Source organism: Oryctolagus cuniculus, chromosome 5 (assembly GCF_051225735.1).
Source record: "Oryctolagus cuniculus isolate XC-2025 breed Fujian yellow rabbit chromosome 5, ASM5122573v1, whole genome shotgun sequence".
Classification (NCBI taxonomy): Eukaryota; Metazoa; Chordata; class Mammalia; order Lagomorpha; family Leporidae; genus Oryctolagus; species Oryctolagus cuniculus.
The window spans coordinates 115,347,596-115,371,570 of NC_142871.1; the positions used below are offsets into that span (position 1 = coordinate 115,347,596).

Consider the following 23,975-nt stretch of genomic DNA (forward strand, 5'->3'; position numbering starts at 1 on the left):
TGCGCATGCAGGGCCCAAGCACTTGGGCCATCCTACACTGCACTCCCTGGCCACAGCAGAGAGCTGGCCTGGAAGAGGGGCAACCGAGACAGAATCTGGCGCCCCGACCGGGACTAGAACCTGGTGTGCCGGCGCCGCAAGGTGGAGGATTAGCCTATTGAGCCACTGCGCCGGCCCCATTCCTTTTCTACTTGCTTATTTCCAACTGAAAGTCTAAGTACTCTATGTAATTTGCACAAGCATTGAAGGCCCTAATTTTCACTGCCAGGAATGGTGTCTTAGGATGAGAAAGAGACGACCTCCCCCCACCCACCTTGAACCTTGCTCTTCCACAACATTAAGCTGTTTGAGAGCAACTGGCTTTCAAGGCAAATGTTTTTGGTGGTATGAAGTAATGCCTGACCATACCAGTGTGTCCAACAGGACACAGCCTGAGAAAGAAATGGTATCATTCCATTGACTCCTCCATGCAGTGTGTTCATCAGTGCAGTCAACACATACCTATTGAACACCTCCTGTGTTGCACGCACAGCAAACGAAGAAAGGTTGCATGCAGGAATTCCCCAGAAACACAAGTTACCTAAACAAGAGCAACCAAAGTAACACATTATCACAGAGGGTGCCAGAGGAGATCAGGAGGTAAAACGGCGCATATGAAAAATAAAACAAAATAAAATAAAATGGGCCTTGGCTGCATCTTGAAGGAAACTTCAGCCAGAATCACAAGATCATGAATCTTAAAAAAAAGAAAAGAGGGACCAGTGTTCTGGCATAACGGATAAAGCTCTCGTTTACAAATATGGCATTGCATATGGTATCTGGCTACTCCACTTCCACTCCAGCTCCCTGCTGATAGGAGACCCAGGTAAAATGACTAACTCCTGGCTTCAGCTTGGCTCACCCTTGCCATCCAAGCCCTCTGGGGGAGTGAATCAGCATATGGAAGATTCTCATTCTCTTTCTCTCTCTCACCTTCCCTGTAAATGACTTTCAAATAAATAAATAAATCTTGTTTAAAAAAGAAAGAAAACTGTGATCTCACAGTGAAGAAGGTAGGAGGATGAAGTATAAAAAGAGGAGAATAAATATTCTTTAACCCATAGGGAGACCTGGAGATGAAGGAAGTATTTCCCCAGATTGGTAAAATTGGTGAAAAAGAAAATAACTGTACTTTCACATTTACTTCTGTTTCTTTGGGTAAATGGTTTTAGTACTAAGCTATAATGTATTATATGTATGTTATACTGTGTCTATTAATATACTATGAATTTTATATATACAAATTTCTTCAGAAAAGTCTGTTTTTTATTATGTGGATACATTAAACATAAATATAAAATGACACTGCTATGAGATAGTGAATACAACAAATTACAAATATTTTCAAATCTTAGTTCTTTGACATTAAATACAAAATTAAATAATTGTAAAGATAAGAATGTAGACATTTAAAGAGCTTAGTACAATATCAAATTAATGAGGTTTAATCAGTTGCCAACCCCTTTCTATGATAAAGAAAGAAGGTTCAGACATTCCTAGGACTAGGGGGAAATGTGGTATTTACATGTTTATAAACCAATTGTATATGTAAATTTGTTTTGTCTGAGTAGGGGTAAGATCCCTAGGAAAAGCCTCCAGGATAAGGAGCAAGGAGAAGGGTTAAACAAATAGTCTATGATAAATGATAAAGTAATGTGAATTTTCAGTTTGAGTCTAGAGAAGGCACAGGAAGGAAAGGCAACCAGGGGAAGGGTGTGGCAGGGCTCTGCAGTGAGGAGCAGAGGGACCAAACAGTTAAGGTGTTGTGGGAGGGCTGTGGGCTTGGAGCTACAACATCTCAGGTGGCTGCAGCTCAAGTGCAAGAGCCCCACTGCGGATGATTCCAGAGAAACTCTAGGGAGAGCATGTCCTGTGAGGCAATCAACCTCCACTAACTCTCCAACCTTCACCAAATGTCAACTCCACTTAACTCTTTTGTGTTAGTGGTATTCGAAGTAATTCAGTCAAGGGGGCAATTGATAAAACGAGATGAAATAACATAACAAGATGAAGTAAGAGAACCAGAAAGTTGATTGAGGATCCATCAATGGAATCATGCGGAACAAGAGATTACTTGCTTTTGGACTTCATACTGCAAGAAGGAAGAGGAATCAAGCCCATTTATTTAGAAATGAAAGGGGAAAATAACATTGTAAGACATACATGTGGAAAACGTCTACAATAGCTTTCTATGGATAATTATTAGAATATTTTCTTTTTCCCCCTAATTTCCAAATAATATAAAGTTAGAATGAAATAGCAAAAATAAATTATCACTAAAATGTAAAATACACTCTAACAATCATTTTAAACCTTTCCTGTGTATTAAGAATTAGGAAAACAGAGCTCCCACTATGAATGCATTCTCCCCTTGTTTGCATTAAAGAGATATTTGCTTGCCTGACTCAAATCTAGCCCGGTCAGCAACATGGCATAGGAAGAGGCACTCACCAAGACAGATTCACCAGTGAGGAGTATCTGCTAGAAGTATTTATATCCGTAAACTTCAGTAGTACTCAATATAATATATATTGTCTAGTGAAAACTCCATTTACTACAGCACAATTTAAGAAAAACACCAAATAAATTTGTAGCACAATTATGTCTCATCAAATAGTGTATAAGTATGTCCCCAATATTTTGTATGGCATATTTATACTAAAAATTATTGTCATTTATCTGAAATTCAGATGTTATTGGCCCCCCCCTACATGTTTTTATTTGCTAACTCTAGCAATACATTCTGTGCCTTCTGCAAAGACTATAACAAGTGTTGGAGAGCTACTTGGGCTACTTACTACTAGTGCGATGTTTTAAGAACACAATTTTTAAAGTAGAAAATAGAGAAAATTAGTTGATTGCAAATCCATTTTCAAACACTGTTAACCTAATTGATGACAGAGAGAAATAGCAGGTGTATCAAAGATGGCAGCTTTGATAACACAAAGAACCCCTATCAGTAAAGCTAAATGAGGATAGTTGAAACATTTCTTCCAAAATGACAGTAGTTCTTCTGGACATACAACCTATTGCAGTCATTATTCTATTTTTCAATTAAATTACTGAGAAAAGTAAGAACAACGTGGACCACAGCAAAGTGAATTTTAGATATAGAAAACTGTTCATTTTGGCCGGCATGTAAAGGCATGTAAAGCTGTGTTCTCATCAAAAATGGTAACAAGCACCTCATAATTCAACTATATGTGTAGTGAGAAAACATATGTCCAGAGCCATTTTCTGCAAGGCAATGATCTTGATAAGCTTTATAGTATGCTTCTTTTTTTTAAGATTTGCTTTATTTATTTGAAAATTAGAGTTACACAGAGAGAGGAAGTGACAGAGATCTTCCATCCACTGGTTCACTCCCCAATGGCCACAGTGGGATGTGAATCATTGCTCATGTGGGAACCCAATGCTGCAGGCAATGGTTTTCCCCACCACACTACAGAACCCGACTCCAAACCTCTATACTTCTTTAAGAACAAAAGTGAATTTTAAGTTTAAGTGAAAAAGTGGTATATATCGCAAGCAAGATTATATACCTAATAATTATTTTAAATAATGAAGGCCTTACTTTTGTCTATTTTTTCTAGATTTGCAAATAATGGTTTAAATCCAGGATCTGCAACTAAAGTCCAAGGACAAGTTTGGCCCACCACTTACTTTTGAAAGTGAAGTTTTATCTAACATCGTCACATCCTTTTATTTACATATGTCTCTTGCTACAAAAGCAGGGTGGAGTAGTCATAGCCAGCAAAGACAAAAATATTGACCACCTGACATTATATAGAACAATTTACCAATCTCTGTTCTAAAAAGAAATTTACTAACAACCAAGTGTATTTATCTCTCCACTGGGGCTAAATTGGATTTATTTGGGGCAGTATGGCAGCCTCAATAATTTAGACTTTGTATACCAGACAGAAATAAAATCTAAAACATGGTCAACATAAAAATGCCTAGCAAAGCAACACAAACAGTAAATCTAAAGAAAATGGCTCTCTATTTATCTGCAGGCTTTAGGCATTCTGAGCAGATGATTCAACTCAGTTCTTTACGCCTATTAAATGAAAGAGAGGAAATAGTCGCCAACTCATTATAAGAATCAGATTAGTGATACAGTTTGAATACTTTCTACTTTTTTTTCTTTTTTACAACTAAAAATCATCAAAATTCTAGCCTCTAACAAATCCCACCTTCACTCCTAGCATAAATCGAGTCAAACACAAAACCAATCAGTCCCCCTGATCAGCTGTTATATCACATTTCAGGAACATACGAGATACACATTTACTGTGCAAGTCTGTTTAGATGAAATTGTATCCAGGCTTCCATTTTGGTGATGCCTCCAGGAAGCTATGCAAAATTTATTCTTTGAAGCTTGGAAAAAAGCCTCCCAGAGACAATCTATCTGGACTGCTTTCAATTTCCAACAGGAAATCATGCAAACATTGATTATAGATATACCTCATTGCAGAAAATTTTTGCATTACATTCAATTTCTATTAATTAAACCTAGATGTGGCACCCAGTGCTGCGGAAGCAGGATCCAATAGTCTTTCCAAATCACTGTTCTGAACTTTTCCCTGCTACACTTGTGGAAAGACAAGCAATGAAGCCATTAAGTGCTCCTCTATGTAGCCAGAGCCTAGAAACATTAATCTGGTTTGAACTGGACCTGTATATTGTTTACACATTGCCAATTTTGCATAGTCATCATAATTAGATTTATGTTTCTTTGGGGTACCTTTGGGAAGGTTAATGGAATTACGGTCAGGGGGAGTTTAGGTTTTCTGCACCCCAACCGATGCCTTTCATTCCAAGCTTATGGGGAAAGGGGAGGAAGGGAGTTGGTTGAGAGAGGTAAATAATTCTCCGAAGAGATCGGAAATGCATGAAGTGTATCATTCTGATTCTTAACAGAGCAGTAGGTTTTAGAAGGCTAAAAATCACTGACATAATTTTCCTTAATATTGAACAACAGTCTTAATCAGGATCCACTCTGACTTCTTCATGCACTTTGTATCGTAATTTAACCATTAAAACAAAATCACATGGCTCTGTACTCACGAAATATACAGATTCAAATCTCTTCTTTTAAGTATAGTGAAACTAAACTCAGGTAAACAAAGGAAAGTCTTGGGTTGGTTTTGTGGACTCACCTCTGGGATGTTACCTTGCAGAGTAATTTCTTGGAGGCAGCAGCTTTAGTGTGAGGTGATATAAAGGAAATAGGCAGAAAGGTAGGTAGGAATAAATGAGTTGAAAGATTTTTCACAATTTCTACACAGCTCTGCACTATAACTTTACCCCCTTACATGTCAATCTAGTACGCCAACCTCCTCATTATGCACCTGCCTGTCCTGCATCCGGAAGGAGAAGGCATCATGAGGGCAATGTGGAAGTTAAACTCCAAATGGAGATGCCATGAAACGCCCCAAAACACTAAACCCAGCCCAAACACTGCCCATTTGTCTATTCCATTAGGGGATCACCGCCTATCCCATAAAATATGCTATCACAAGTGAGCAACCCTTTTGCCTTTTTGGCTTCTTGCCCTTTCTGTTGGCCCTTCTCTCTGTCCTTTTCTCATCCTCTCCTCATAGGCAATTTTCTGGCCCACTCATGACAGGTATCTCTCCAGGATAGGTTACCCATACTCATTCATTAATGTATATATCTATCTCACTATAAATAAATCCTGCTCTCACTTCTGTACTGTACTTAGGCTTCTACTTTGAATTCTTATCTCTGTTGGGGCAAGAGCTTGGAATAAAAATTGAAATGCATATTCCCAAAACACCAGGCTCTCAGTCACTGGGAAAACTACACTGATGGCATAGGTAACTAGGAGGTCATGTATAAGAAGAAATAGCTCTTTGTGAGATATCTTTGAGGCAATAATTTAACCCACATCCTAACTATAGAACCATTTAAGTCATCCTCAGAAAAATAGCATTTTCATTTTTTTAAACATTTATAATCTGAAAGCACATATGATAGAATCTCTACATATTAGTTACTAATAATAACTACTAATATTTATTGAGTAAAAGGTATGTGATAGGGATACTTGTAGGGATTTTTAACATTTGCCAGATTTACAATAGCAATCTTATCTATGAAGGATTTGATCAAATTGGTAAAGCTATAAAATTTCAGTCACAAATTCACCTTGACAAAGCATGGAAAAGCAAGGAAAAATAAGCAAAGGTCACCTTGATGAAAATTCATTAACAAGGCACACACAGGAGTTTTCCTAATTATCATTAAATGATTTAGGAATTTTTCCAAATGAATATAGCTGCTGTTCTTTTGCAAATAAAGAAGTGAGAAAATATAGAATTTTTAAGCAAGTCTAGGAATTTCTGCCTATCATAAACTTCCATTTATTGATCACTTTCTGTGCACCAGGTGGTTTAATTCAGTTCAGTGTTTCCAAGCCCTCACAAGCATACAGGCTCTGTATTATTTTATTCTGTTTTATACACAAGGGATCTTAATATTTGCCCAAGGTAGCATGACTAACAAATGACCCAGTTGGGCTTTCAACTCAGGATGGATGTCCCCACTTTTGGCCTCATTCTCTGCGTCAACTCTGTTCACACAGCTGGTAAATGCCTTGTGATATGCAGAAGTTTCCACTATGAACAATAGACAAAAAGGCATATCATTTAATTTGCATAAATGAAGCTAAGCCCAGCGATTTTCATTTGCATGCAAATCTCCTTAACCCAAACTATCAAAATTATTAATCTTTCAGAAAGACAATTAAGATACCTGTACTATAATCAAAAGATATTTTCCTTTTTAAGTGAGAACATGGGAGCCATCAGAAGACAAAGATGTTATAACTTTGACACCATTTTTGCTCTAGAAAGGCAAACCAAATGTGGCATAGCAGGTATAGCCACTGCCTGCAGTGCAGGTATCCCATTAGGGTACCAGTTTGAGTCCCGTCTGCTCCATTTCCAATCTAGCTCCTTCTATGGCCTGGAAAAGCAGTAGATGATGGCCCAAGTCCTTGGGCCCCTGTACCTGCATGGGAGACCTGGAGGAAGCTCCTGGCTCCTGGCTTCGGAACTGTGCAGCTCCAGCCATTGCGGCCAATTGAGGAGTGAATTGGTAGATGGAAGACCTCTCTCTCTCTCCCTCTCCCTCTCCCTCTCCCTCTCCCTCTCCCTCTCCTTCTCCTTCTATGTATCTCTGACTTTCAAATAAATAAATACCACAGTGCTGTTTAGAACATCTGCCATTCTATGAGTCTGCTGTGTATCACACTTCCCATGTTGGATCATTCCCTCCATTTTAATTCTATCAGTTAGTATTAGCAGACACTAGTCTTGTTTATGTGATTCCCACTCTTATATTTAACAGAGATCACTTTTTAGTTAAATTTAAACACGTAAGAATAATTGTGTGTAAACTAAAGAGTTCAACCAATAGTATTAAATAGAACAACAACAACAAAAATACTAAAAGGGATAAAGTATTAAGTTGTTCTTCGACCGTCTGGACAAGGGTTGATCAAGTCATTCTTTCTCATAGTGTCCATTTCACTTCAACAGGTTTCCTTTTTGGTGCTCAGTTAGCTGTCACCGATCAGGGAGAACATATGATATTTGTCCCTTTGGGACTGGCTTATTTCACTCAGCATGATGTTTTCCAAATTCCTCCATTTTGCTGAAAATGACAGAATTTCGTTTTTTACTGCTGTATAGTATTCTATAGAGTATATATTTCATAATTTCTTTATCCAGTCTACTGTTGATGGGCATTTGGGTTGGGTCCAGGTCTTAGCTATTGTAAATTGAGCTGCAATAAACATTAAGGTGCAGACAGCTCTTTTATTTGCCAAATTAATTTCCTTTGGGTAAATTCCAAAGAGTGGGATGGCTGGGTTGTATGGTAGGGTTATATTCAGGTTTCTGAGGAATCTCCAGACTTAAATAGTGGCTTTACCAGTTTGCATTCTCACCAACAGTGGTTAGTGTCCCTTTTTCCCCACATCCTCACCAGCATCTATTGTTGGTAGATTTCTGCTTGAGAGCCATTCTAACTTGGGTGGGGTGAAACCTCATTGTGGTTTTGATTTGCATTTCCCTGATTGCTAGTGATCCTGAACATTTTTTCATGTGTCTGTTGGCCATTTGGATTTCCACTTTTGAAAAATGTCTATTGAGGTCCTTGGCCGATCTCTTAAGTGGGTTGTAAGACACTGTGGAAAAAAAAAAAAAAGAAAAAGAAAGATCTCTGTGAGTGAGATCCCAGTAGAAAGAACAGGCCATCAAAGAAGGAGGTAACTTTCTCTGAAGTGAGGAGAGAACTTCCATTTTGACTATGACTTTGTCTATAAATTTCCAAAGTACAGCTTATGGATTACAATGGCTCCCCCCCCCCACAACTTCCCTCCCACCTGTGACCCTCCCATCTCCCGATCCCTCTCCCATTCCATTCACATCAAGATATATTTTCAATTATCTTTATATACAGAAGATCAATTTAGTATATATTAAGTAAAGATTTCAACAACTTGCACCCACACTGAAACATTAAGTGTAAAATACTGTTTGAGTACTAGTTATAGCATAAATTCACATTGAACAACATATTAAGGGCAGAGATCCTACATGAGAAGTAAGTGCACAGTGACTCCTGTTGTTGACTTAACAAATTGACACTCTTGTTTACGGCGTCAGTAATCTCCCTAGGCTCTTGTCATGAGTTGCCAAGGCTATGGAAGCCATTTGTATTCGCCGACTCCGATCTTATTTATTTATTTATTTATTTTTGACAGGCAGAGTGGATAGTGATAGAGAGACAGAGAGAAAGGTCTTCCTTTACCGTTGGTTCACCCTCCAATGGCCACTGTGGCTGGCGCTCTGCGGCCGGCACACTGCGCTGATCCAAAGCCAGGAGCCAGGTGCTTCTCCTGGTCTCCCATGTGGGTGCATGGCCCAAGGACTTGGGCCATCCTCCCCTGCACTCCCGGGCCACAGCAGAGAGCTGGACTGGAATATCGGCAATGGGGACGTAATCCGGTGTCCCGACCAGGACTAGAACCTGGTGTGTGGGTGCCGCAGGCGGAGAATTAGCCTATTGAGATACGGCACCAGCCCCGATTATATAGTCAAAGTGGAAGTTCTCTCCTCACTTCAGAGAAAAGTACCTCCTTTGATGGCCCATTCTTCCCACTGGGATCTCACTTACAGAGATCTTTCATTTAGGTTGGTTTTGTTTTTTTTTGTTTTGTTTTGTTTTTTGTTTGTTTGGGTTTTTTTTGCCAGAGTGTCTTGGCTTTTATGCCTAAAATATTCTCATGGGCTCTTCAGCCAGATCCAAATGCCTTAAGGGCTGATTCTGACACCAGAGTGCTGTTTAGGACATCTGCCATTCTCTGAGTCTGCTGTGTATCCCGCTTCCCATGTTGGATCGTTCTCTCCCTTTTTAATTCTATCAGTTAGTATTAGCAGACACTAGTCTTGTTTGTGTGATCCCTTTGACTCTTAGACCTATCAGTGTGATCAATTGTGAACTGAAATTGAGCACTAGGACTAGTGAGATGGCCTTGGTACATGCCACCTTGATGGGATTGTATTGGAAACCCCTGGTATGTTTCTCACTCTACCATTTGGGGCAAGTCCAATTGAGCATGTGCCAAACTGTACATCTCACATCTCCTCCCTCTCTTATTCCCACTCTTATATCTAACAGGGATCACTTTTCAGTTAAAATTTAAACACCTAAGAATAATTGTGTGTTAATTACAGAGTTCAACCAATAGTCTCAAGTAGAACAAAAAAAAATACTAAAAAGGATAAAGTATTAAGTTGTACATCAACAGTCAGGACAAGGGCTGATCAAGTCACTGTTTCTCATAGTGTCCAAAAAGGAAACCTGAAGGTCTTTTTTTTAAAAAAATGCAAAAACCAGAAAGAAATATCTTTGTGGTACAGCAGGTTAAGCTGCCACCTGCAAGCATCAGCATCCCGGTTCCTGTCCCAGCTCCTCTGCTTCCAATTCGGCTCCCTACTAATGATCTAGGATAAGCAGTGGAAGATGACCCCAGTGTTTCGGACCCTAGCACCCATGTAGAGACCTGGGAGAAGCTCCTGGCTCTTGGCTTCGGCCTGGTCCAGCCCTGACTGTTGTGGCCATCTCGGGAGTGAACCAGCAGATGGAAGATCTCTATCACTCCCTTTCTGTCTTTAACTCTGACTTTCAAATAAAAATAAATCCCCTCCAAAAAATAAAAATGAAAAACCTATGACAGAAGCAATATATTCAATCATTAAGATTTTATAATAGTGCCCCTTAACTCGATCCAAAGTTTTCAACTTCATTCCATCTAATGGATCCATGCGTATAAAACAAATGGCCCATAAGTGGAAACTATTACATTTTGTTCTTATTAATCTCCACATGAAATTCATTTCTTCATTCATTTATGAATATAATAAATCAACCACTACAGACTTAGCACTATCTGTGACTTTGATATGTACAAAAATCATATATAAATTTTTGTCACATTATAAATAGTACAGATACAGCAAAATATCACTTGTTATCATCACTATTTTGAAAAATACAGGTTATTAGAACTAACTGAATTTTGTTATTTAATATATGAATAATGAAGTATGTATTTTTATTTCTTTATTTTTAATGCTAACACCTGCATTTCAATGTAAGTAGTTTACTTTATTGTGTATATATTTTATAATATATACATAAAAATAGAATGCTAAAAAGGGAACCAGACTCCTACAAGAAGTCAAAGGGTGTATGGCTCAGAAAAGTTTGGGAAGCCCTGCCTTATATGGTGAGTTCATTTATTATATTTATTTTCTTTTTTACCAGGATAGCAAAGGATCACAAGATATCATTATAACTATGGAAAAGGTTCCTCTAGGTTAGAAGACAAATTTTGCATGTAATAAATTTGACATGCCCTGCTTTTTCCAGGAATAAAAGCATCAACATAGTTCCACAGGCACATTACATAAGCTATAAGCCTGGAAATCATTAGCTGGATACACTTCATATGTCATCGTGGCCAACATGTTAGCAGAGAATCTATGCTTAAAGCAATCTAACTTAGTAATTTAGGACATCAATCACTGTGGATTGGGAGTATAGTACTAGATCCACCATGGTACTAAGTCTTTGAGAAATCTAAAGGAGGAGCAACAAATGTGATGAGTGAGACAGAGAGAATGACTTACAGGGTAAGTTGGATAGCTGCATCAGTAAACAATGAAACAGTCATGCATAGATATCAGGTATGGCCCAACCTTTAACATTCAATACCAAACAATCATTTGAGTCATATATCCCCAAAACTAAGGGATAAGGGGAAAACAGCAAACAAAGTTAAGAAATTGTATATAAAATACAGCTCATTTTAAAGTTTTTTAAAAGACATATTTTCTTAAAAGTTTGCAGTACTTTACTTTTGAAATAAGAAACATTATTTTCATCATCAAGAAACTGTAAAAACCCCACAGCTAAATGTGTGTATATGTGAATATATTTGTTCTATTATCCATAAACATTCAATGAGAAAGATAAGTCCACTTAATTTATATGGAAAAGATTCTCTGAACAAACACAAAACTATCTTAAGAAGATACAAATATACCTCTTATACCTCTAATACATAAATAAAAGCATACAAAAAATAAAGTTAACCTTGAGTGAAGTTGTGACCCTGGGTTGCAGACCTGGAAACACAGGGACTAATTTGCATAAATTTTTATTCACTTATTTGAAAGGCAAACAGGTTGAGGAAGAGGGATTGGTGGAGGGGGAAGAGGAGAGGCTGAAGCCAAGAGCTGGGAACTCAATCCAGGTCTCCCACATGTAGCAATGATCCAACTATTTCAGCCATTACCTGCTGTCTTCCAGGGAACTGATTAGTATAAGGTTGGAATCAGGAGCAGAGCCAGGACTCAAACACAAGCACCCTGATAAGTGGTGCAAGCATTCCAAGCAGTGTCTTAACCCCTGGGCCAAACACCTGCCCTAATGAGTCTTAGAAATTTGGAGCAACATTGACCATGAAGTGACTTATCATATGCATCTCTATATTCTGGGTACCAACACACTAGTAAGAAGTGCCACCTAGATTGCTATAGGTGATGGTATGAACATAAAGGACCAGTTAAGACACTGCTCAATATGCAACTTTCCACATAACTCTGGCTTCCTGCTAATGCAGACCCTGGGAGGTAGAGGTGATAGCCAAAATAATCAGGTTCCTGCCACAGACATGGCCCAGCATGGCCCTAGCAGAGGCAGGCATTTGAGAAGTGAACTAGTAGATGGGAAATCTCTCTCACTTGCAGTCTCCCTGCCTCTCAAATAAACAAGCATATCTCTTTTTAAAATATTTATTTATTTATTTGAAAGAGTTACAGAGAGAGAGGAGGAGAAAATGAGATGTCTTCCATCCACTGGTTCACTTCTCAAATGGCTTCAAAGGCCAAGGATGGGCCAGGTGGAAGCCAGGAGCCAGAAGCTTCATCTGGGTCTCCAATGTTAGTATAGCAGTGCAAGGACTTGAGCCATTTTCCACTGCTTTCTCAGGCAAAACAGCAAGGAGCTAGATTGTAAATAGAGCAGCTGAAATTCGAACTAGTGCCCATATGGAGTGCCAACATCACAGGTGGCAGCTTTACCCACTATGCCACAGTGCTGGCCCCCAAACATATCTTTTAAAAAACATAAAATCTGTAGCCACTGGTAACCAATTTCCAGTCACATGGCAAAACTATTCTTCTGAGGAAATGAAAGAAGCCAACATAAAAAAAGAATCAGATACAAGTTCCCAGGAAATCACCTGGCTGCTATAAATCCCAACTTTGAATACCAGGGAGGGCCTGGGAATCCCTATCCCAGTTGAGATCTGGATTTTCACCCTTGGCTTGGATGTGTGTAAGTAGCATCTTGGCACAAACTACATAAAAATTAAATTCTATCACTTGAATCCTGTCCTGATTACTGTACTGAAAATACCAGTGTTTTATGATTCCTGAATTTCTTTCATCTCTGCCAAAAAGGTATAAACAAAACAACTTTTAAGTTTCATGGCTTTGTGCTGTGAATATTAAAATACAGAATCCACTTCAGGCAATGAACTTCAACCTAAGAGAACTCAAAATGTTGGTTGGCTATTTAAAAGAGAGAAATAAATTTAGCCTTAACTTGGATAAAGTGATCAAATCTAATTCTAGATACTGATTTTAATGAGGTAATGATAGTAAAGAAACCACACTTATTTCTATTCTAAAGAATCTGCTACTTTAAGCACTCTAGAAAAGATGCTGAAAGTTAATTGGAGGCAATTTTAAAAGAAGTAATTAAAGTGCCAATTTCAGATTTTCCCTCTTTGTTTTATTTCTACACTGTGTTTAATTGAACTTGCTGAGCATTTAATTGATGGCAATATCAAACAGTATGTCAAAGTCAATTTCTTTCTCTTTTCATCAATTTCAAAATCTTTAATTCAACTGCAAATGCATGCAATATACTGAATTAATCTTAGAACCATACTAAAGTTCAAATGCCAACTCATGAATTTTAAAATTCATGATGTTTCTCACACTCATCTTCACCTTCCTCTTCCCCAGAAGAGATTATGCCTTGATACATAAATGCCTTTAGTAAATTACAATACATTTGCTTTCCACAAGGGTGTTGGAAATTCATAAGATTTCCCAACTATTTTCATGTGTCAATGCCACTGAAGAAGGCAGAAAAGCTTAAGTAATTAGTTTTAAAAATAAGCCCTTAAGTTGAAATTAAAACACAATTTTTCCCCTCTGGATATCACCCATGATGAATATTTTAATTTAAGGTAAATCATTGCTTCACCAAAGTAATCCTCCACTTAACTCTCACATTTTTTGGATGAAATATGACTTGCTAGTTAGCATTGTATTGATTTGTCATCATGTGCTATCTCCCTTATTGGACTAGGAAGTCATTGAGGGCTGTGGGTGGTTTATACTCATAGGATCTCTGTTGTTTCCACAGCACCTAACCCACTGCTTTTATTATATAGCGTTTGAGAAAATAAAACTCATTTGCAAAGCCAATCAATTTCTCATTAAGTTAGTACAATGCTGGAAGAGATACCAAGTGCCTTCACTCAATCAGTATCTACCTAAACTCTGCTTAGACAAGCCTCCCTAACTAAGCATATTTGGCACTTTTTTTATATGGTGTGATCTAAATACCCAGAAAAGTTCATTTGCTCCCCAGCACTCAGAAGGCTGTGCAGCAAATGTGTGCACACATATAACATATGTACTTAGAATTTCTCCCTAAAATGAGGGAGAAAAGTCCATCATTTATTCATACATCAATTTGAGTTACTTCGGTCAAGTTATTTTCCACAGTCTCAGGAATTAGGATAATAAGGGTTTTATAAGCCAAATATCCTGCATGCATTTAATCTAATAGGAATAGAAATTCACCTATTATTTTTAGGAGCACAGCTGGTTTATCCTCATATATATAAATGTTTAAGATTTTGACTTAATAATCCAAAAGTTGTAGTTTAAGCAAATAATTTTTTAAATAATAAAGTGAACAAAGACATGTATAACAGCATTTTACAAAGGGATATATAAAAATAAACCAACTTATCAATAACAGAAAAACTGGGTTTTTGACTTTAGTTTTTAATGAACTTGTTAATCAAACAAGCTTCCATTTCAAAACAAAACCCCAGATTATATAGTTGTTCACAGTGATTCATTTATCTAAGTAATATACATACTCTGTTGTAGTATGTTAACTAAATTCCCTGTGATAAATAAAATGTTTCTAAAGAAATGCCAATCTTCACTTTAGATGCTGTAATTTATCATAGGTAAGTAGGCAGTGTCTTTTTATATGTCAAATACTAGGATCACAAGAAGCCAGTCATTTTAAGAATGTTTTAAGGGAACAGCTTGCAAATTCCAGGGGTGTTAAAACCCTAAGAATGTGCAATTGTAAGAATTTCCAACCATCACAAGTATGGCTGAAGACTCTTCATGCCGTTCTTTGGAAATGAGATCTCAAAGCAGTGTAGTTCAAAATGCAAAGTGTTTACTGAGACAAAATGTGTATGTACAATTTCTCTAACAATTTGTATCAATCATATAGTTATCTTTTCCACTTGAAAAAATGCAAGACAACCAGACACCATGATTCACTATCTCACTTAATATTCACAATCACAATGCTACATACTTGATAATCAGAATCACAATGCTACCCAGAACCAGTTAAAATTGAAATTAAATCCTCTACATCAAGTAAATGGTTGTCCACAAGCACTAGCTAGTGTTGCAAACTAAAATTTCTGGATTTGGGAAGAAACAAATGCTGTTCTGATCATATGATCCACTTGTTCTGCTCCACAATTCATACTTAGAAATTTGGGGCCGTGGGTCTGCTGAACCTGCCCACTGGAAGAGACTACTTGCTATGCTACCTTCTGCTTCAACATTGTCCAATCAAATGTGTAGTCATATTGGTGGTTCAGGGTCCTGAAAAGGATGCGGAAGAGCTGCCTCAGATACATGTAATCAGGGACTTCTTCAAAGCGCAGCCCACGACAATAGTTTAAATACATGGAAAACTCTGCAGGAAACCCCTTACATAAAATTTCCACAGGAGTGGACATCTTCTTTTCACTAATCTTTTCATATTTTTGTTTCTTTGTTGCAGCCTTCAGTCCTTGCCATGGCAGGCTGGTTCTATTAAAATACATCAAAACGTATCCTAATGCTTCCATGTCATCCCGGCGACTCTGCTCAATACCGAGATGCGCATTGATGCTGGCATACCGCGCAGTGCCAGTGAAGCTCTTATTTTCTCTGTACGGTATGTGTTGCCTGGTCCTGTTGTCTCGGTACTTTTTGGCCAAACCAAAATCAATAAGGAATAACTTATTACAGTGCCGTCCAATGCCCATGAGGAAGTTATCTGGTTTAATGTCTCTGTGTATAAAATTCTTTGTATGCACATATTCAATTCTGCTGATCATCTGGTCAGCCAACATAAGGACAGTTTTCATTGTGAACTTCCTTGAACAGAAACTGAAGAGGTCCTGGAGGCTGGGTCCCAGAAGATCCAAGACCAAGGCATTATGGTCTTTCTCCGGACCATACCACCGTATGTGCGGGATGCCGACCCCACCCTGAAGAATCTTATAGACTTTGCTCTCGTACAGCAACTGGGAATGCTTGGCCTTCAGAGATTCTAGCTTCACTGCCACTTCCTCGCCGTTGGTGATGTTAATCGCCAGATAAATGTCCCCAAAGGACCCAGACCCGATCTTCCGGACCAGTTTATATTTCCCTCCGACAATTAGTTTGGCCCTGGAGTCGCTGCTGCTCGCCATCCTGAGATAAAGATGGAGGCCGAGGCCAGGCCCCCACACTTCCGAGGGAACGACGGAAGCCTCTGTGCCTTGTCTGTGGAGAAGGCTGTGGAGAAGGACAGCAGGAAGCGAAGAACGGAGGCCTTTTCCTGCTTTAGAGGGCCCTGAATTGGCCAAGGGAAATGCAATCACAGAGCGCAGTCAGGGTTTTTTGCCAGGCCGCCATTTGTGACGGGTGCTGACAGTCACTAGGTTGGGCCACTTGTTTCTGGGCGGCCGCGGCCGCCTCGCTTTCTCAGTGACATCACGGGTTGAAAAGGGGGCACAATGAAGACAACAAAATGCTGAGGACCACTGCCTCCCGCTCCTGCCACAAGGACTCTTCTCCCCGCACCATGGCGGCCATCTTCTTTACTCCCGCTGCAGCCCACCCAGAAGGCGCCCAGGCCTGGGGAGCAACTTCCGCAAGGCACCAGGCCTGCCAGGAAAGGTATCTTGGGCTCTTAGTCGTGATGGGATGGCCCAGAAAATTGTTAAATAAGGTTTATATAATAATCTGATAAGCACTCCTATGTCTAAGATATGAAAGGGACACGTGTTAACAACATTAAAATTTTTTTTTAATTACAACCAAAAATTTCAGGGATTTGCCAATTGAGAGTCAAAAACAGACTACATACAACTCATAAGGTTATCGGAATCACAAATTCATTTGCTACCATGGAAAAATTATTTCAAAATTAATAAAAGTGATTAAATTTGTGAAAAGATTGATGTAAGAGCAAAGGAGTCAATGAAAATTTATATTTACTAGGTAGAACAGAGGTGGCCTAGGCAAATGTTCCAGGGAGGATTTGAGTTGCCCATGGGAGAAATCTCTGGGCAAGAAGGTAGAAGACTGCAAAATCACAGCAAACAATTTCAGTTGCTGGCTGAGTTTGACCTGCCTAAAGCAATTCAGAATGGCAAGGATCTTCCTTACAGCAGATTTTATAACCTCATTGAGAATGTCATAAGTCTCTATTTATTCTTTTATTTTCTCAAATTCCTTCATGTTGTTAAGACTTGTGTGATTACTTTTACCTGAGAAGAAATAATGATTTAACTAATATTCATCCTTGGCCCAAATCCCTTTTGTACATTTAGTAGTATCTGGGAATATGCATCTAAGTTTTCTTTCAAAGAATAGGAAAACACCAGCCTTGATTTTTTTAGACAGAGGTGACTTCAATGCAATAAGAACAAAATCATTATGAGGAAAGGCATTATTCTGTGTAAATCTTTAATATGAATATATAAATTTATTTTAGCAACACAACAATCATGAAGTTAATAACAGTTATTTCTCTTATTCTTCAGATTAGGAAGCCAAGGAACAAAGAAATTCATCATCCAATATTTTACAACTTAGTTCCAGAAGAGCTAGAATCAATGATCTAATGAATAGCCTCCCACTCACTTTCAACGGTGCCTATGTTTAGTCTTTAATTCCCTTCTGTTAAAAAAAAAAAAATCACAGGTCTTAAGCACGCATTACGGCTCATTGGGTTAAGTCACTACTTGTGAAACCAACATGGTTTGAGTCCCAACTGTCCTACTTCCACTCCAGCTCCCTGCTAATGTACCTGGGAAGGCAGCAGAAGATGGCTCAAGTACTGGGACCCCTGAAATACATGTAGGAGACTTGCATGAAGTTCCTGACTCCTAGCTTTGGCCTGGCCTATTCTCAGCCATTGCAGCTATTTGGGGAGTAAACTAGCAGATGTAAGATTTCTTTATCTCTGTGTCATCTGCCTTTCAAATAAATAGATCTTAAAAAATGCATCTTATATTAAAGTGTTATCTGTTGTTTCTATATGTTGATTGGTTATTCTTAAGCCATCCCATTAAAGGAAAATTTCTAATACTTGAGTAAAATAATGCTAAAAAAATTTCTTTAAATCATGAGTCTTGGGAACATTAAATTGATAGATGATAGATGACAGGTATATAGATAGTAAGAGTGATCCCCTGATAATCAGCTGCTTGCTAGTTGCAGATTCTCCAAAATCTGAGATGAGAAGTAGCTATGGTACAGTGTATATATGCAGTTAAACTCACTAATGCTGAAGACGAGTTACTTCTCTTAATGTAAACTGTTTTCTCAGATATTCCTAAGTCTTCTTTTCCTCACGTATTTTTTAAAATTTTCTATTAAAAAAGAGAAGAGTAGAGTAAGATGGTAGCTGAATAAAATACCCCAGCAATTATTTCCCCACAGAGACCCAAATGAAAACAGCTAGTGAAATACCAAGACACCTTAACAAGAGCCAAGGAAGCCAGATGAGAGACAACATCTGGTTTACTGTATTTAGTAAAATAATAAGAAAAGACAGATTAAAGGGGCTAGCATTATGGCTTAGTGAGTTTAGCCACTGCCTGCAATGCTGGCATCCCATGTGAGTGTCAGTTTATGACCCAGCAGCTCCACTTCATATCTAGCTCCCTGCTAATGTTCCTGGGAAAGCAGTGAATGATAGCCCAAGTGTCTGAGCCTCTGAAACCCATGTGGAAGACCCACGTACAGTTCAAGTTTCCTGGCTTTGGCCTAGCCCAGCTCCAACCATTGCAGTCATTTGGGGAGTGAACCATCAGATGGGAGATCTCTCTCTCTCTTTCTCTGTCTCTCCTTCTCTCTTAGTCTGCTGTTCAAATAAATCAAAGCTTTTAAAAAAAAAAAGGAAAGAAAAGATATATTAAAGCAGGCATAAATGAAAGAATTGCCTCTCCTAGCTCCAAGCATGGCACTGGGGAAAGTGATGCCTCACCCTCCTGCCTCAGGAAGGGAGAAAGAAAGAATTCAGTCCAGACATTAGAACTGAAACCAATAATCAGGCCCACCTTAGTAAAACTCACAGTCCCTGGTCCCAGGCTTGTATCATCAGTGGATTTTGCTTGAAGCTATGCGCCAGACCTGCCAGGGTGAGACCCAGCACCAGATAGAGTCCAAAAGACCCTATCTCCAGGTCAGTACTCACAGATGAAGCCTCTAGATCTGCCTCATCATCAGGAAGAAACCTTTTAATGACAGAAAAAAAATCATGTTTTTGCCTGTATCATTGCCATCCTCCTTTGGGCCTAGTATGCACCCCAACCCCCCAGAACCTACATAGTCTTCAGAAGCTGTAAGACCCAGGTGTGGATTCAGCTAGTACTAGCCTGGTTGGCCATGGACTTCCTCCACCACCACTCTCCCAGTCTGATAAAGAATTTGAGGAACGAGACCCAAGTCTCTGAAGAGGAAGGGTGAAAGAGGCACAAGACTATGTCTTAGAACTGTGTCAGGCTGGTAAATCTTAACCCTGGGCAAAACCTAGCAGGCTCTGCCCCCAGGCCAGTGGATAGAGTATCAGGACTTACCCCAATGCCAAGTAGACATCTGTAGTGCCAGTCTATCAGACATAGCCCAGATAGCATCAAATGTTTCTGGTTGTAGCAGTCTCCAGCCATGAGTTTACCACAGCAATAAGAAGCCCATAGCAGTGTTGGTCCTACTCCCATGCTGCACTGGTCTTGGTGGGCTGTGACCTCTGACTGTCATCTGCCATTGCATTGTTGGTGGTCACAGGAATGCTTACTACCTTTGTTCTGCAACTTCAGGCAGCATTAACATGGAAGAATAATTATCTACTTATAGAAAGAAAGACGAGGCAGGTACCAAGTCATTTAATTGAAATTTGGGGTTATTGCCTCCACAGTGATGTCCATAGCCAGGCAAAATTCCATAGCTCCAGACCACAGATCATTGACTATGGTTGAGGCAGTTGAGTCTATCCTGGCCCAAGATAGATGCTGGTAGGAACAGACTATCTCATTTTAGACACTAACCCAATTCATTTTGAATAACATACTGACGTCCTCAGGTGCTGAAACAGTGACAATACACCACCAGTAAACTCATAACAAATCTTAATTTACGGTGTCATCTGGTGGTGATTTAGCAGCAGTGGGCACAGGCTTAAAGAAAATCAGCAGATTCCTTAGGATTTCTGGAAGTACAGGCACAAACGAAGCCAGATTATGAAGGGCAAGAAAAATACCTGATCATTCAAATTGCACATGACATCATGTAGAAACAAACATCAAGATCTTTCAGGGGACCATGACCTCACCCAAAAAAAAACAAAACAAGGTGCCATAAATTGACCAGGAGGCAAATTCTCATGTGTAAAATTTAACATAGCTGTTTTAAGGAAACTTGATGAGCTTTTAGATAGCACAGAGAAACAATTTAATTATCTAAGAAAGAATAATTTTAAATAATCAAATAAATCTTTGAGCTGAAAAATACACTAATTGAATTTTAAAAAACAATGGGGCATCAGTTAGATAAAACAAAAATTAATAGGATCAAAGAAAAGCCATTTGAAAACAATCTAAGGGGGAAAAGGGAAAAAAAAAAGGACGAAGAGAAATGAAGAAAGCATTCGGGAATTTGGGGGAAAGCAAAACTTCAAAAACCTAAAAAGAGATCCAGCTATCTAGTTACATATTTGTAAAAATTCACTGGTTTCATATCTCAAGATATAATCATGGGGCTGGCGCCGTGACTCACTAGGCTAATCCTCCACCTTGCGGTGCCAACACACTGGGTTCTAGTCCTGGTCTGGGTGCCGGATTCTGTCCCGGTTGCCCCTCTTCCAGGCCAGCTCTCTGCTGTGGCCCGGGAGTGCAGTGGAGGATGGCCCAAGTGCTTGGGCCCCGCACCCCCATGGGAGACCAGGAGAAGCACCTGGCTCCTGCCATCGGATCAGCGCGGTGCACCGGCCGCAGCGCACCGGCCGTGGCGGCCATTGGAGGGTGAACCAATGGCAAAGGAAGACCTTTCTTTTTTTTTTTTTTTTTTTTTTTTTTTTGACAGGCAGAGTGGACAGTGAGAGAGAGACAGAGAGAGAAAGGTCTTCCTTTTGCCGTTGGTTCACCCTCCAATGGCCGCCGCTGCAGCCGGCGCACCGCGCTGATCCTGGCAGGAGCCAGGAGCCAGGTGCTTTTCCTGGTCTCCCATGGGGTGCAGGGCCCAAGCACCTGGGCCATCCTCCACTGCACTCCCTGGCCATAGCAGAGAGCTGGCCTGGAAGAGGGGCAACCGGGACAGAATCCGGCGCCCCAACCGGGACTAGAACCCGGTGTGCCGGCGCCGCAAGGTGGAGGATTAGCCTATTGAGCCACGGCGCCGGCAGGAAGACCTTTCTCTCTGTCTCTCTCTCTCACTGTCCACTCTGCCTGTCAAAAAAAAAAAAAAAAAAAAAAGATATAATCATGCTCTCCAAAGCTAAAGATAAGGAGAGGATTCTTAAAGGTACAAAAGAAGAGAAACAATATATTATGATGTCCTAATTCCCTTGACTGCAAATATCTTCAAAAAATTACAGTCCATAAGAGAGTGGATGAAATTTTCACAATAATGAAGGAAACAATATTCAAAATGTTGCTCCCCACCAAACTATCATTTAGATATGAACAAAATATAAAAAAAAAAAATCCTAGAAAAGCAAAAGCAGAAAGAGTTCTCCAAATCATACCCATCGTATAAGAAAAGCTAAAGAAAGTTCTCAAAACTCAAAGAAGTAAAAAGAAAATATCTAAATATAGTTACTCACTGGTAAGAATAATAAAGACAAATACAGAATGCTCTAATATTGTGGACATAGTACATAAACCATTCATTCCTTTGTTATGAAGACTAGAAATGGGCCTGCACTGTGGCTGTAGTAGGTTAAGCCTCTGCCTATGGTGCCTGCATCCCATATGGGTGCCATTCAAGACCCAGCTGCTCCACTTCTACTCCAGTTCCCTCCTAATGGCCTGGGAAGGCAGTGGAAGATGGCCCAAGTGCTTGGGCCCCTGCACCCAAGTGGAAGACCCAGAGAAAGCTCCTGGCTCCTGGCTTTGGATCTGCCCAGCCTCAGCAGTGGTGACCATTTAGAGAGTGAACCAGCAGATGGAAGACCTCACTCTGTCTCTCCCTCTCTTTCTCTGTAATTCTGCCTCACAAATAAATAAATATATCTTTTAAAAAAGAGACTAAAAATAATTTTTAAAAGAACAATATGTTAAGAAATAGATAATATAAAAGATGGAAAATGGGATATCAAAAACTCAAAATGTGAAGGGTAATGGAATAGAAGTATAGACACTTTTATTAGTACTTTTATTTCTCTTATTTTGTTTCTGTACCAGTCTTATGATGAATGTTAACTTTCTATACTTTCAAAAATAGTTTCTTATAACCAAAAGATGTTTTTGGTAGGAATAATTTTAACTACAAAACAAAAATCAATAATAGACACCTAAGAATAATAAGCAATGCATCCCTACACACTACTAGGAAAAATCACTTAAACACAAAGGAATATGTAAGACAAGGAGAAAGAAAGTAACTATAATAAAACCATAAAACAAGCATCAAATGGCAGTAGTAAGATATTATCTATCTATAAGTACCTTAAATATCAATTAATTAAATTATCAAATTAAATGGCATACATTGACTAAATGGATAAAAACATAAGATTCAACTATATGTTGCTTATAGAAACTCACATCACCTCTAAGGACATGCATAAACTGAGGGTTAAAAGATAGAGTAGGATATTCAAGGCTGTTGGAACCTAAAATAAAACTGGAATGACCATATTTATATGAGATAGACTAATTTTTTTAAGAATAGAGACTAGAAATCATTATGCAATGAAATAGCAAGAGTAAATAACACTTGTAAATGCATTCAATATCACAGCAGCAAATATATAACCAAATATTAATAGACCAAAGGTAGGGATTGACTCTAATACAATAATAGGAGGGCAAATTCACACCCTACTTTCAGCAATAGGCAGATTAGACAGAAAAATCAACAAAGAAATAGCAAAGCTAAATGGCAGCCTAAACCAACTGGATCTAATAGATATTTACAGAACATTTTTTTTTTGACAGGCAGAGTTAGACAGTGAGAGAGAGAGAGAGAGAGAAAGAGAAATGTCTTCCTTTTCTGTTGGTTCACCCCCAAAATGACCACTCCGGCCGGCGCACTACGCTGATCCAAAGCCAGGAACCAGCTGCTTCCTCCTGGTCTCCCATGCGGGTGCAGGGCCCAAGCACTTGGGCCATCCTCCACTGCCTTCCCGGGCCCAGCAGAGAGCTTGACTGGAAGAGGAGCAACTGGGACAGAATCCGGGGTGCCGGCGCCACAGGTGGAGGATTAGCCAAGTGAGCCATGGCACCAGCCTAGAGAACATCCTGTCCAACAAATTCAGAATACACATTTTCCTCAATCACACATAGAACATTCTCCAGGATAGATCATATGGCATGTCACAAAACAAGTCTCAACAAATTTTAAAACAGTGAAATTTTATTTGGTATCTTTTCTGACTAAAATGCAATACAGCCTCTGTCTCTCTCTCTCTCACTGTCCACTCTGCCTGTCAAAAAAAAAAAATGCAATACAGCTAAAACTCCAAAACAAGAAAAATATTGGAAATTATATGAATACATGGAAGTTAAAAAAAACACT

General features: G+C 39.2%; 2 protein-coding genes across 44 annotated transcripts in view; both read right to left on the reverse strand.

Moving 5' to 3' along the window:
- The window catches only part of MLIP (muscular LMNA interacting protein), a 314,125-nt gene that overhangs the window by 203,514 nt on the left and 86,636 nt on the right, over window positions 1–23,975 (reverse strand). The window lies entirely within an intron of this gene.
- Window positions 9,484–21,136, reverse strand: LOC100356196 (casein kinase I-like). Its single transcript, XM_051855611.3, has one exon. It carries the CDS (start codon window positions 16,439–16,441, stop codon window positions 15,521–15,523), a length of 921 nt encoding a protein of 306 aa, XP_051711571.1. The 5' UTR covers window positions 16,442–21,136; the 3' UTR covers window positions 9,484–15,520.

Coding starts and splice junctions, on each gene's coding strand:
- LOC100356196 (XM_051855611.3), bottom strand. CDS start 16,441: ATGGCGAGCAGCAGCGACTCCAGGGCCAAACTAATTGTCGGAGGGAAA.